The sequence below is a fragment of the Salvelinus namaycush genome, chromosome 14, assembly GCF_016432855.1.
Source record: "Salvelinus namaycush isolate Seneca chromosome 14, SaNama_1.0, whole genome shotgun sequence".
Classification (NCBI taxonomy): domain Eukaryota; kingdom Metazoa; phylum Chordata; class Actinopteri; order Salmoniformes; family Salmonidae; genus Salvelinus; species Salvelinus namaycush.
The window spans coordinates 12746537-12762315 of record NC_052320.1 but is presented as its reverse complement, the minus strand read 5'-3'; the positions used below and the strand labels follow the sequence as shown (position 1 = coordinate 12762315).

General features: G+C 39.5%; 1 protein-coding gene across 1 annotated transcript; it reads left to right on the top strand.

Moving 5' to 3' along the window:
- Positions 1-7370: 7370 nt before the first annotated feature.
- LOC120059616 (cerebellin-4-like) lies at positions 7371-10487 on the top strand. The gene is made up of 4 exons (XM_039008743.1): positions 7371-7387; positions 7797-8034; positions 9361-9477; positions 10290-10487. The coding sequence occupies exons 1-4, from the start codon at positions 7371-7373 to the stop codon at positions 10485-10487; spliced, it is 570 nt and encodes a 189-aa protein (XP_038864671.1).
- The last annotated feature ends 5292 nt before the right edge of the window (positions 10488-15779 follow it).

Here is a 15779-nt window from a genome sequence, read left to right as displayed (position 1 = left end):
GTGTATATTAAGGCCAAATATAAGTCTTAATGAAGAAACTGCTATAGACAATACTGAAGTAAGATATTAGTGGCTCATGTTAACATTATGTGGAGGTCAACTGATCCTAGATCTGTGACTTTAAGTGCCTAAAGCTAACTCTAATATACAGTACCAGTCAAAAGTTTGGACACACAAACTCATTTAAGGGTTTTTCTTTATTTTTACTATTTTCTACATTGTAGAATAATAGTGAAAACATCAAAACTGAGAATAATACATATGGAATCATGTTGTAACCAAAAAAGTGTTAAACAACTCAAAATATATTTTATATTTGAGATTCTTCAAACCCTTTGCCTTGATGACAGCTTTGCACACTCTTGGCATTCTCTCACCCAGCTTCACCTGGAATGCTTTTCCAGCAGTCTTGAAGGAGTTCTCACATATGCTGAGTACTTGTTGGTTGCTTTTCCTTCACTCTACGGTCCAACTCATCCCAAACCATCTCAATTGGGTTGAGGTCGGCTGATTGTGTAGGCCAGGTCATCTGATGCAGCACTCCATCACTCTCCTTGGTCAAATAGCCCTTACACAGCCTGGAGGTGAGTTTTGGGTCATTGTCCTTTTGAAAAATAAATGATATCCCCACTAAGCGCAGACAAGATGGGATGGTGTATCGCTGCAGAATGCTGTGGTAGCCATGCTGGTTAAGTGTGCCTTAAATTCTAAATAAATCTCTGACAGTGTCACCAGCAAAGCACCACCACACCTCCTTCTCCATGCTTCACGGTGGGAACCACACATGCATAGATAATCCGTTCACCTGCTCTGCGTCTCACAAAGACACAGTTGGACCCAAACATTTCAAATTTGGACTCATCAGACCAAAGGACAGATTTCCACCGGTCTAATGTCCATTGCTAGAGTTTCTTGGGCCAAACAAGTCTCTTCTTATTTTTGGTGTCCTTTAGTAGTGGTTTCTTTGCAGCAATTCGGCCATGAAGGCCTGATTCACGCATTCTCCTCTGAACAGTTGATGTTACTTGAACTCTGGGAAGCATTTATTTGGGCTGCAATCTGAGGCTGGTAACTCTAATGAACTCATCCTCTGCAGCAGAGGTAACTCTGGTTCTTCCTTTCCTGTGGCGGTCCTCATGAGAGCCAGTTTAATTATAGCGCTTGATGGTTTTTGTGACTGCACTTGAAGAAACTTTTAAAAAGTTATTGACATTTTCCTCATTGACTGACCTTCATGCCTTAAAGTAATGATGGACTGTTGTCTCTGTTTCCTTACTTGCGCTGTTCTTGCCATAATAGGGACTTGGTATTTTACCAAATAGAGCTATCTTCTGTATACCACCCCTACCTTGTCACAACACAACTGATTGGCTCAAACGCATTAAGAAAGAAAGAAATTCCACAAATGTACTTTTAACAAGGCACACCTGTTAATTGAAATGCATTCCAGGTGACTACCTTATGAAGCTGTCAAGAGTGTGCGAAGAGAGTGCCAAGAGTGTGCGAAGCTGTCATCAAGGCAAAGGATGTTTACTTAAAATAATGTCAAATCTCAAATATATTTTTATTTGTTTAACACTTTTTTGGTTACTATGTGATTCCATATGTGTTATTTCATAGTTTTGATGTCTACAATATTATTCTACAATGTAGAAAATAGTAAAAATATAGAATCCCTTGAATGAGTATGTGTGTCCAAACATTTGACTGGTACTGTATATATATTTTGCGGTTGGCTAAAGCCTCAAGTATGAAGGTAGGGTGGCCACGCCCATCTCGTTTATGAACTTTATGGGGCCTAAGGCCATTTCTAATATATAGATGCTGCTATTGGCTCAGTATTCAAGTATGATGTCGGGAGTGCCACGTTGTGCCACCCAGTTAAGTTACAAGTGTCCAGGGGCAAGCCTTCTTATATCAATGGTCTGATTAGCTCGAGACTCACATACGCATCTCCCCTCATTGCCATAGACATGTTTAAGCTATGACCCCCTAGACAAATCCCCTCAATAGCTTTGAAGACTAGAAATGTACGAATACCCTTAGTTAGATAGAATTTGTAAACGTTCCAAAAAGTGCCAAAAAACCCGGATAAAAATCTGTTTTTATAATATGTACCGGTTCATGAGGGTTGCCTAATCACACACATGACATTTTAGAAAGATGTGACCTTTTTAACCCTTTGAAACAGCCCCTATGACCCCAATTCAAGGCACTTCCGGTTGTCACAGGAAGCTGAAAATAAACACATATCCTCATTGGGGTAGGCTTTTACAGAATCCTGAGTTTCAAGTCTTTACGTTAAGAACTGACTGATTTACAGAGGGTTGAACTCAGTGTTTATACAAACTGCAGGTTGGGTATATCAAAACCACTTTTAGGGTAATTTAACCACTTCCGGTTGCTCTAGGAAGCTTAAACTCAACACAGGTAATCCTCATAGTGGCCTGATGGATTGTCATTGAAGACAGCTTGAGATGGCAATCATAACCCACATAGGCATCAGGTTGAATTTAGGGCAGCAGGCAATGTATTCCTATGGGGAGAGATGTCAATGTAAACTGTTAGAAGAAAACACCCTGTTTTCACTGTTAAGGGTTAATTCCACACTGTCAAGGTTAGGCTTGCACAGATCGGGAGGACCTTGGGAAGGTTCCTGTGATTGAATTGTGCTTCTAGCCTCAACGGTTCTGCCGCTGTCACCCAAAAGCACCTCACATTTAGGTCAGGCTTCGTTTTGGGCCTTGTGCTAAGACCTTTCTGGATGTCAATATCGTTCCCCAAAAACGTCAGAGACAGCTGCTCTTCACATATGTGGCTCTGTATATGGCCCCCAACCATAATCTGGAAATATATTAAATTCAGACTATACATGGATACATAGCACTACCTAGGTGGAACTTGTAAGTCCTCCAAAAAGAGCCAAAAAACCCGGATAAAAATCTGTTTTTATAATATGTACCGGTTCATGAGGGTTGCCTAATCACACACATGACATTTTAGAAAGATGTGACCTTTTTAACCCTTTGAAACAGCCCCTATGACCCCAATTCAAGGCACTTCCGGTTGTCACAGGAAGCTGAAAATAAACACATATCCTCATTGGGGTAGGCTTTTACAGAATCCTGAGTTTCAAGTCTTTACGTTAAGAACTGACTGATTTACAGAGGGTTGAACTCAGTGTTTATACAAACTGCAGGTTGGGTATATCAAAACCACTTTTAGGGTAATTTAACCACTTCCGGTTGCTCTAGGAAGCTTAAACTCAACACAGGTAATCCTCATAGTGGCCTGATGGATTGTCATTGAAGACAGCTTGAGATGGCAATCATAACCCACATAGGCATCAGGTTGAATTTAGGGCAGCAGGCAATGTATTCCTATGGGGAGAGATGTCAATGTAAACTGTTAGAAGAAAACACCCTGTTTTCACTGTTAAGGGTTAATTCCACACTGTCAAGGTTAGGCTTGCACAGATCGGGAGGACCTTGGGAAGGTTCCTGTGATTGAATTGTGCTTCTAGCCTCAACGGTTCTGCCGCTGTCACCCAAAAGCACCTCACATTTAGGTCAGGCTTCGTTTTGGGCCTTGTGCTAAGACCTTTCTGGATGTCAATATCGTTCCCCAAAAACGTCAGAGACAGCTGCTCTTCACATATGTGGCTCTGTATATGGCCCCCAACCATAATCTGGAAATATATTAAATTCAGACTATACATGGATACATAGCACTACCTAGGTGGAACTTGTAAGTCCTCCAAAAAGAGCCAAAAAACCCGGATAAAAATCTGTTTTTATAATATGTACCGGTTCATGAGGGTTGCCTAATCACACACATGACATTTTAGAAAGATGTGACCTTTTTAACCCTTTGAAACAGCCCCTATGACCCCAATTCAAGGCACTTCCGGTTGTCACAGGAAGCTGAAAATAAACACATATCCTCATTGGGGTAGGCTTTTACAGAATCCTGAGTTTCAAGTCTTTACGTTAAGAACTGACTGATTTACAGAGGGTTGAACTCAGTGTTTATACAAACTGCAGGTTGGGTATATCAAAACCACTTTTAGGGTAATTTAACCACTTCCGGTTGCTCTAGGAAGCTTAAACTCAACACAGGTAATCCTCATAGTGGCCTGATGGATTGTCATTGAAGACAGCTTGAGATGGCAATCATAACCCACATAGGCATCAGGTTGAATTTAGGGCAGCAGGCAATGTATTCCTATGGGGAGAGATGTCAATGTAAACTGTTAGAAGAAAACACCCTGTTTTCACTGTTAAGGGTTAATTCCACACTGTCAAGGTTAGGCTTGCACAGATCGGGAGGACCTTGGGAAGGTTCCTGTGATTGAATTGTGCTTCTAGCCTCAACGGTTCTGCCGCTGTCACCCAAAAGCACCTCACATTTAGGTCAGGCTTCATTTTGGGCCTTGTGCTAAGACCTTTCTGGATGTCAATATCGTTCCCCAAAAACGTCAGAGACAGCTGCTCTTCACATATGTGGCTCTGTATATGGCCCCCAACCATAATCTGGAAATATATTAAATTCAGACTATACATGGATACATAGCACTACCTAGGTGGAACTTGTAAGTCCTCCAAAAAGAGCCAAAAAACCCGGATAAAAATCTGTTTTTATAATATGTACCGGTTCATGAGGGTTGCCTAATCACACACATGACATTTTAGAAAGATGTGACCTTTTTAACCCTTTGAAACAGCCCCTATGACCCCAATTCAAGGCACTTCCGGTTGTCACAGGAAGCTGAAAATAAACACATATCCTCATTGGGGTAGGCTTTTACAGAATCCTGAGTTTCAAGTCTTTACGTTAAGAACTGACTGATTTACAGCGTTCGCCACAATAACATCTGCTAACCATGTGTCTTTATATACGGTATGTTATACCATATATGGCATCTTGCCTATGCCGCTCGGTCATTACTCATCCATATATTTATATGTATATATTCTATTCCATCCCTTTACTTGATTTGTGTGTATTAGGTAGTTGTTCTGGAACGGTTGTTGTTGAATTGCTAGATTACTTGTTAGATATTACTACAATGTGTCCTAAAATGGTTACAAATACAAGACTGTGTGTGTGTGTGTGTGTGACAAGAACATTTGATTTGATTTGTTTTGATACGCTGCAGTATGGTATGTTACCACCAGGTGGCTTACAAAAATACCCCCTTCTTAGGACCCTGACAGTTTTGTGTGATTTTCAAACCAGGCATATTAGCATGCTATTTGCAGGCTATTCCAATGGTTTCCCTAGTTGAGACCATGGTTTTGGACCTAACTTGGTCAAAGGTCCTAATATGGAAGGTGTTTATATAAGTTGAGGTCCTAATACGATCTCAAAAACGAGAACACCACACACACCACACACACACACACACACACACACACACACACACACACACACACATACATACATACATACATACATACATACATACATACATACATACATACATACATACATACATACATACATACATACATACATACTGTAGCGACCCGCAGAGACAGCGGTGTGTTATGTGGTAGGCTATTAGTGGGTTGTGTTGTACTTACCAGTGTTCGCGGTGTACGACATGCCAATCAACCTGCTATCTGCCAATCACGGGGATGCCTGGAATGTTCTGATGCCGGGCATCCTGGTGTTTGGCGGAGTGGCGTGGAGGGGGGTTGGGCAGGGGGATGGAGCATTGGAAGTTAAGACCAGGTTTAGCCATTGTTCTCTCTCTTACGTCTGGGCTTCACAAGAGAAGGTCACGGTTGGCTTGTGGGGTATCTTTCATTTATTTGGCGTGGGCTACGGCCAAACAGTAGCCTGTGTAAAGTTGGGTTAATAAACCGTCAATTCGTAAACTCAACCCTCTGTCTGGACAATTGTTCCTTTAGGATCTTGTCAGGTCATTACAATACATACACTGATTTTGGAGGGCTGCCTCTGGCTGCTGGCTCACCTCTCTAACCTCTAGGCTACCTGCCGCTAGTCTATTTCTTTACCTCAGACAGTTCAGGGTATTGCAATGTCAGGAAAGTACCTTGTACAGACAGACAATCACAAGAGAAAAACCCACAACCATTCACAGTGCCTCTGTGACCAATAAGTATTTTTATCCCTAGATAGTTAGCCTCTTGAAGTGTCCACTGCTGACCATGTTGTGATGGCCCAAGTTTGAACAATCTCCAAATGGCTTACATGTCTCCCTCCCACTGATCATACAACTGTCTGAGGTGAATGCAACAGCCAGTCAATATTATGTCATAACTGATGCTTCTTTGACCCAATAGTTTTACTCTAAATTCAGTGGTTACCATTAACCAGATGTTGTTAGGACCATTGCTACAGTGACTAATGTACAGTATGCACTATGTGGCAAGTCAGTTTACAGTGAGGTATGTCGGCCTATAATGGGGCTAAGCAGCATTGTCATTGTTTAAAATCTCTATATCCTATCATTTACTTTGAATAGGCAATAATTGGCAGCGAGATTTCTATTTTTAATAAAGCCCCAGAGTCTGTAATTCCAATGACAAAACAGTTTTGTTCCCCTCTCTATAGATTGCATTTGTTTTAAAATGAATTAATTGCCGGGGGGCTGCTGTTGGAATATTAATTCAATTTGTGCTCTGTTCCAAAGTCAAAAGCTGAGCAATTTTATAGAGGCCTCTCTTCACACACCAGCCACTGAGCACACACTGGTTGAATCAACATTGTTTCCATGTCCTTTCAATAAAATGATGTTGAACCAACGTGGAACAGATGTTGTATTGACATCTGTGCCCAGTTGGCAGCTTTGTATAATACAACAGAGCATCATACTCTTGACGGTCTTTTTAGCTAACATTCCACTCCTTGCCACTCCTGTCATGACATGTAATAGCTGAACAGAGGGTGCAACCAGTCTACATGCAGAAGTGTGTAAAACTTTGTAATTCCATTAAGTGGATACCATACCATTTAATGGATCCATTCAGGTTAGTTTGTTGTCATTAAGGGACTCTTTTTTTAAGGGTTAGGCTTTAAATTGTTTAAAGACAGCTTATTATACGTTTGTGGTAAATAAATACCAAATATCCACTGTTTGACTGATCCACTGCTTTGTTTGATCTCCAAACAATTATGCTTATGACCAAAGATCGAATTGATTAACAGTCTAGTCCATACCTTGGCTTGCATCCACTATGTATCCAATCTCATTGTTGTAACTTTCTTGAACGAGGTCAGGTATAACCTACAGAAATACTGAAGTGAGGAATATGTAAAGATGAAAGCCTGGCGATAAAGATGCATAATAGAAGAAAAACGAACTGTGTGAAAAATATTTGCATACATACGTTGGTAAATGAATGCGTCTGGACCGTGCGTAGGCATATCACCACGGGGACTAGCAGTCATACCGCGTAATTTGGAGTCGCAGAGCATCAACCAGTCATTGCGCTTCTTCTTCTCAGATTGAAGCCCTCATGCAGCCACCTATTTCGGATTATTATTTTAATCACAAACATCATGTAAAAGAAAATGAGACAAAGAGAAAATAAACTGGATCGTCATTTCGATCAATTGTCAACATTTGAAGATCTGGATGTTGTTGAAAATATGTCTTTCGCCAATATAGCATACGGCTGGATCCAATAAGAATTTTAACGCGTCAGAAACGTGTGCGACTGGGGGACCAGAGAGGACTCGGAACTTCATACGGAGTCTTTTTTAAAAATGGTGCTGTTACGGTTGTTGTACAAGGTGATGGTAAACTATCTTGTTCTTATGTTCAGTTTGGCGTTGATCTCTGAGTTTGTGGGAGCTCAGAATGACACGGAGCCTGTAGTCCTGGAGGGCAAATGTCTTGTGGTTTGCGACTCTAATCCGACTACGGATTGGAAGGGCTCGTCCTCTCCTCTTGGCATTTCGGTACGTGCGGCAAACTCCAAGGTCGCTTTTTCTGCGGTCCGGAGCAACAATCACGAACCGTCGGAGATGAGCAATAAAACAAGAATCATATACTTCGACCAAGTAAGACGGTTTTGTATATTTTTGAGATAGTAGATAATGTTTCATTTTACTTCAACTTTATAACATCAAAGTTGCCGTGATAAAACTGCGCTGCAATGCTGTGTAGGATCCACGTTTTAGGCTACATAAGTAATTGACGACATAGTGGCAGGTTTTTTCCCCCAGCAAAACTAAATTGAAATAATAAAACAAAACAAAAATAATTGGAGGGGTCTAACAGTTGGTTTAGAGAGCAACCTACATGTATCAATAATAGTTCATTATTGATTGACTGATTGGTTGATTTTAATTTTAATGATTGATCAACAATAATGGGCATAGCTCACGTGATCAAACACAATAAAGGGCTATAAATGACCAGCAGGCAGAAGCAATGGTAGGGGTTCATCTGAGAATAGGACATAGCACACTCCCTGTCACAATCACACATGCACCTGAATTTACCCCTCATTCTAACCCTAACACTAATTCTAACCTAACACTAATTCTAACCTTAACCCTAAACCCCCTAGAAATAGCATTTGACCTTGTGGGGACCAACAAAATGTCCCCAGTTGGTAAAATGTTTGTTTGCTTACTATTTTTGTGGGGACTTCTGGTCCCCACAAGAATCGTTAAACACGTCCACACACACATACACACACACACACACACGCATGGTAGAGATGCTTGTTTTGGCTTCATCAATTTGATTGGGTGGTACCAGTGCCATTTCTAACATTTTGGGGGCCCTAAGCAAGATTTGGTTGGGGGGCCCCCCCACATCACAGTCAAAATATTTTATCCTAAAATCACTGTGATAGTACAACTCCTGGTGGCACCTCAACTAGAAGGACCTTACATACATCACCTCTTCGTCGCCAAAACCTTACATAAATCACCTCAACATAGCCAAGACTTTGCATAAATCATTGGCTGAATCTGCCTAATTGGAAGCCTATTGGGCAAGATTACAGCTGGGGTTTTTAGTCATCGCTGTTGTTAAAGAATCATTAACTCTATATCTGGCAGTTGGTCCTAGAGGTTTGTGGCGATGTGCTTGATTGAAGTCACGCTCGCATATCTCTTTTTGTCTTGTAGGTTGAGTCATAGGCTGCATGGAATGTCACATCACATGATTAAAACTGTCAGTACATTTTTTCTCTAAGGAGTTGAGGGGTCTACAACTGCTGAAATATCAGATTTAACACTACAGCCTTGTCACCCTAATTTGAGTGTCACCAGATGAAAAGCTGGTGGTTAAGCCATAATTATTTGAATAGTTAGTTGAACCATTGAGGATAATATATATTCACCTTCTAAAATGCTTTATTCTTCTTTCTCTAGGTTCTTGTGAATATAGGGAACTATTTCACATTGGAGTCAGTGTTTTTGTCACCCAGAAAAGGGATCTACAGTTTTAATTTTCACGTTATAAAAGTGTACCAGAGCCAGACTATACAGGTAAGGAATTTGTTTTGGCCTAATTGATTCAGCAATTTAGCTCCAGTTATGATATAATTTGATTCCCCAGAGACATAATTTGACATTTGCTATGGCTATATTCTTTGAAAGGGCCTTGTAATGGGGTTATTAACAGTGTATTACAGATTAGGAAATGTGTCTAAGACTATTGTGTCTAAGTCTATTCTGGACTATTTCCTGTGTAGGACTATTTGGACATATTGGATTTGCATTGACAGAATGGTGCATTGCAGGTTATGAGAGGAAGCTGAAACAAATCTCTGACAAATAACTTAATTTCAATAGATGAGCGAATTACCTGTGTTAATGTTAGGAAAATGTACTGTAAAACATTCATGGGAAATCACAGCCACTGTATGGCTAATCTTCTAATTTGGTTATGTATGTTTGCACAATTGTAGCCTCAATTTCCAGTAGTTTCATTGCGAATCTCCAAAGCCTGGAGAATTCTGAGCTCTCTAACGGCGTGAAAAGTGTGAGGAGACTACATTTGTTTATTAAACATACCATCTTATTATTCTGGCTATTTAAGTGAGTGACAAAACTAAGCTAAAAAATAATGTTGTTTTTTCAAAGTACATTGTCAAGGGAAGGGCTTCTGCATACTGTTCATATTTTAACCAAGATCAGAAGTGAATAGCAAATAGCTACAGTAGATAGCTGTGGATGATTACAATGTTTGGCTATGGGCATGCAGTAATATCATGGGGACATTAACTGTAGGAGCATTAGCTGTATTTCTCCCCTGTCTCATTTATTTTTTCTCATTGCTGTCTCTTTGGGTCATCTAGGTGAACTTAATGTTGAATGGTAAACCTGTCATCTCAGCTTTTGCGGGTGACAAAGACGTAACTCGAGAGGCAGCCACCAATGGAGTTCTGCTCTTTTTGGATAAAGAGGACAAGGTCTACCTTAAACTGGAAAAGGGGAATCTAGTTGGCGGATGGCAATACTCTACGTTCTCTGGTTTCCTTGTTTTCTCTCTGTAAAAAGAAAGAAAACCTCACCATTCAAATGACTTTATCAACAATGTGTTGTTACTGTATAATTAAAACATTTCTACATCAGTTGGATCTAGCCAAAGGATGGATGATATTATGTTCCGTGGTCAAGGATTGCTACAGAGAGAAGAAAAGCGACATTGGAAAGAGTTGATGTTTGATAGAAATGGGAATCCCTCTACAAATGCAATACTGCTCCAGAAAATGCCATAGTACAGCTCATTGCTATGCTCATGTTACTTGACAACTTCAACAGAGGAACAACACTTCACAACAATCCTTCCCTCACAAACTTAACAGTCCCAGAATATGTTTAGCATCTTTTAAAAAGTTTACATGACAGGCCTTTTTAAGTCACCATGCCTCTTTTTAGGATGTCTTTTCTATGGGGGAAATGGATTTGTTTTTCTTGGCAAGTGTGGCATGTGTGATATTACAACGCCGAATTCAGAGCAAAGTCTATCTTCCAACTGTGAAATGACCCCCTCCTTGCGTGTACAGTCACACACGCTCTCTGTAGAAGTGATAACTAGTGTCACACTTGTCTTCATTTGGAGGGTGTCATTCTAACACCAGGATTAACTTGTGAAATGAGTCTGACAATGCAGGTGTTGAATTAATAATTGAATGCACCTTTAAATAAGACCAGGTAGATTTTAATCAGATAAATTGAACAGTCAAGGATAAACGCTCTGGGAAAGTAGACATAACCAGAAAGTTAGAAAATGTTTGAGTACACCAGACAAATCCTGTCTCGTCTGATGAAACAAAAAGTTGTGATTGCATAGGACTGCATCAGAGAAGCAGGTCATTGCAAATATCAACAGCACAAGTTTATTTTGTCTGGCCATTCTCATTACAAGAAGAGATCTGGCTATTAAATAACCATATGTCTAAACAGATGTTGTAATATTGTCATTGAACTGAGAAGTAGTGGAGGCTCAAGTTAATGCTCAAGATTTGGACACTGCAGTAGGTCTGGCCTTTTGACGTCACCATTGACCTCCCTCCCTGTCATGTGTTGGTTAGAACTTTGACCTTAGATGGGTACATCAGTGGAGGCATATGTGATACTTCGTTGAAGAGATCACAATTGTATACTGTATGTTAGCATTTGATTTTATGCACAATACTTTCTTTATTCATTTAATATTTACGCATTGGTTTATTCGTAATAGTTTGTTTGATTTAAATGCTTATTTGAATGAACCGATTTGGCATTTACAGCCAATGATTTCAATTTGCTATGTCGTCAATGACTGCCACATAGCCTGTAGCACCTGCAACCCATGTGAAATTCTTTCTTACCATTTGTTTACAGTGCATTTTTACAATATTCGTTTTTTTTTTACAATATCTTAAATAATTGGGAGATTTGAGGGATAATTATTTGATCCAATCTATCAACAGATAAAATGTAAAGAAATAAGGTGTGTGAAATGTGAATAATGTAGATAGTTCCATAAGACTAGACATTTTCCACACAAACTTAATCTCACTCACCTTCTCTAACCTTTCCCCCTGAAATACACGTAGGGAAAGTGTCCTGTTGGCCATTTTGCATTGATAGAGCAGCTGTTGTGTTCACTCTTAAACTTATGTAATTGTATGGTCAACAAAAACCTTTCCTGAGTAAATATAATGTCACTACATTATTTATTGATTTATATTATCTAAACTCAGAATGGTTTGATTTTCTCATAACATATTCCTGAGTTGACAATTGCTTTTTGTGCATATACTGTAACTATCATGGTTGTGAGAATATATGTTTTGTCTGTGAATGTTATGCCTCTGTGGATCTCAAAAGTGTGTCATTAGAGAAATGAATGGTTTGCCTATTTCACAATTCCTCGGCTGGCAACTCAAGTCACTTTAATGTTGGTGCGTATACTGTAGGCCTACTGTGCGATCGTTGTAGGCACAGCTCTCAAATTAACATGCTTTACTACTGGATTCCTTTCTTTCAAGACATGAATGATGAATCCAACTCCCACCAAGAAACCACACCTTGGAGGGTAGCTATACAGTAAACGTGTATTACATTAACCAGATATGCGACATCTCATTTGTGAAATAAAAATGTTATAATGGACTGAATACTTTAACTTGGCCTCATTATGGATGCTGGAGAAGAATACAACTCAGTATTGTATTTCAAATTAATGAATGCACAGAATGCAAAAAAAAAAATATATATATATATGTTTACAATTGTCTGTTGTGGCTTCTATAATGTGACAAGTATTGAGTGACTCAAATTAAGTATGATTGCTTTTAATTGAAAGTATTCTTGATTTGCAATATATGATCTATCCCTTACAATTGAGAATCTAACTCCCCTTCACTTGATTGAGAGACAATTTACCCTAACAATTTATACTTATGTTAACGGATGGGAACGAAACCCAAACTAGCAAAGCGAATTATATTCTATAATAGCAGCCTGGTTATTAGGCATGCATCAATCCAATATGATGCTTTTTTTCAACAAAGATCCACCATTTCCCGATGGTTCATGCACTGTGGTTGTATGAATAACCCCGAATAGGTTTTGTTTATGGATACAAGAAGAATTCAACATACCACATGAAGCTATGTAATCAATGTAACAAACCATTGGTACAGATATGTGTTCAAAAACATGGATGGATTATTGTTGAGATTTCCAAGAGCCTTATCATGCAGGCATATTGTATTACTTTCAAATTAAATCTATGTTGAATTGTGGTCTTTATTGGTATACAATAATGTCATAAAAAAAGAATTTATCAGCAACATAACTTCATAATCATATTTAGGCCACTTACATGTTCTCTGTGTTTTAGAGTGTGGGTCTGAATCCATTCTGTCTGTCTTACAACTATCTTGATTTGAATTGGTGTAATACTATGAATAAATTATGTATATTCAGAATCAGCTATTCTCTCAGAGAGATGGGTTTATGATCAAATAATTAATCACTGCATAATGCCAACTATTTGAAATTTGGCAAAGGTGCTTGTTGATTATGAAGTGAGAAGTTTTATATTCATCTCTATTGTAGAATGGAGAGAGACATTACTCTTGAGGTACTGTTTCCTGTCTTGGACTTTGATTAGCAGGGTCGTTCCACCAATTTGGTGCCTTTTGAGAAGTGTAACTTGGTCAAGAAAACCTTTTAATTTCACTTAATTTTAACATTCTGTCATAAAGAGCACATGTTCAACTTTTAAAAATAAGTTTCCCATCTCAAGAGGTTAAATAAAAGAAGTACTACAGTAAGTCCTATTAAGTGCCAAATAAAGTAACAGGGTTGACTGTAACAGGGTTGACGATTTCTTCTTAAATCAGCCTTAAATCCCCTTGTAACAGGGGGGATTAAATAAAACTTGTTGTGTGAGGCAGGGAGTGGCAATTGAATGCAAGCTTCACAAAAAAAATCATGAAATTGTATAAAAACATTCTACCCTGTCTGTCTTTGGTAACAGGGTTGACGTGTTATGCTCACGGCTGGCCCACTCATTAGACAGGATTAGGCAGCCGCCTTAGGCGGCAGATTGACGAGGGCGGCATATTCTAAGCTAAACTGACCAAGACGCACCTCCAACAACAACAAAATGACAATTTCTCTCAACCAGCGGCATATGGGCTTTTTAGGTGAGCGCTGATGCCGCCCTTTGAAAATGCAGGGGCGCCAAATATTTTTGCTTGTCCATTCCTAGCGCGCCTCTCCAGGGAACTATTGGAGAGATGCATCTCTGCAGCGCAAAACAATGATCTTACATAAATAATGTAGCAGATATAGGACATGGTAGAAAGAGTATGTGGCCTTTTCTCTAGCCTACTGGCTGTAGATAAAATGTATGACTATGTAATGAGACGGACACTTTTTACATCATGCATGTTTCTCCCATCAAATAGCCTAACCTAAATGGCACTCAATCAAATAATCAAATGGACAATCACAACTGCTTTCCAGGTGTTTCACCCCATTGTCATGATCAGTGGTTTCAAGTTTGTATCAGTACAATTTTGACAAGCTGATCACAGCGATAAAATTAAATACTTGTGTAAAGACACTGCAAATAGGCTCGTGATAACATCACATTTATTTATTCAACCTTCAACATTTAACTAGGCAAGTCAGTTCCGAGCAAATTCTTATTTACAATTACAGCCTACTTGGGGGATAGTGGGTTAACTGCCTTGTTCAGAGGAACAACAACAGATTTGTATCTTGTCAGCTCAGGGATTTGATCCAGCAACCACTAGGCTACCTGCTGCCCCAGGTAACTAATATTCAGAGCTTAAATAGCCAAATTGATTAGTCACAGGAATCAAGACTAATAAAGCCAGTGCAATGGCCTGTTTTATAAACGGTTGGCCTACCTCATGGATCGGGATTCATACAATTCTTTTGCTGTCTGACATGGTAGGCTACACCCCAGTAAGCACGAGCCAACATCTTTTGGATGTCTTTTTTTGGTCCTATCCGGACGTCATTTTTTGGGTGTTTTACAAACAGTAGGCTTACCACATAGATGGGCATTCATAAAATTAAATTTCAGGCAACACTGTAGGCTACACCTCAGTAAGCATGGACCGACGCCAACGCCTTTTGGACGTCTTTTCTTTGGTGCAGTTCCGGACCGGCCTTGATTTCCACATCCACGGACATTGGTTTTTGGTTCAGTCCGGACCAAATCCGTACCAATCATAGACGTCTATGTTTGGTTCAGATTTTGTCCGGTCTGGACCAGCCTTGATTTGGCCTAAACATAGATGTCTATAAAATACTTATTTTCAACTTTCATTCAGAACCAAAAATGTGCCTGATTTCAACATCTGTAAAATACATATTTTCAACATCTGTAAAATACGTATTTTCAGCATCAGGAAAATAAGTATTTTCAGCTTTCATTCAGAACCGAAAATTGACCTGATTTCAGCGTCTGGAAAAGACATATTTTTCAATGTCTGGAAAAGATGCCTTTTCAATGTCCTGGAAAATATGTATTTTAAACATACGGAAAATACCTTTTCACCTTTAATTCAGAACCTAAATTGAACCTAACTTCTACGTATTTTTAACGTTATTTTGCTTACTGGGACCATTCTAGTTTTGTGGGAAGGGGGGGGGGGGGGGGGGGGGCATTTTTTGGTCTTGCCTATGGCGGCAGAATGGCAAGGACCGGCCCTGGTTATGCTCGACCCACTCAGTTTTTCAACACAAAACTCCAGCAACTTGCCAAAAAGATTAGAACCAGCTCACCAGCTGACTATTAGATGTTCAATAAA

What these genes read in the sequence shown, in the direction of transcription:
- LOC120059616 (XM_039008743.1), top strand. An exon ending in GAATCATATACTTCGACCAA is followed by an intron (nt 8,035 to 9,360) that starts GTAAGACGGTTT and finishes TTCTTTCTCTAG; the next exon opens with GTTCTTGTGAATATAGGGAA. An exon ending in ACCAGAGCCAGACTATACAG is followed by an intron (nt 9,478 to 10,289) that starts GTAAGGAATTTG and finishes TGGGTCATCTAG; the next exon opens with GTGAACTTAATGTTGAATGG.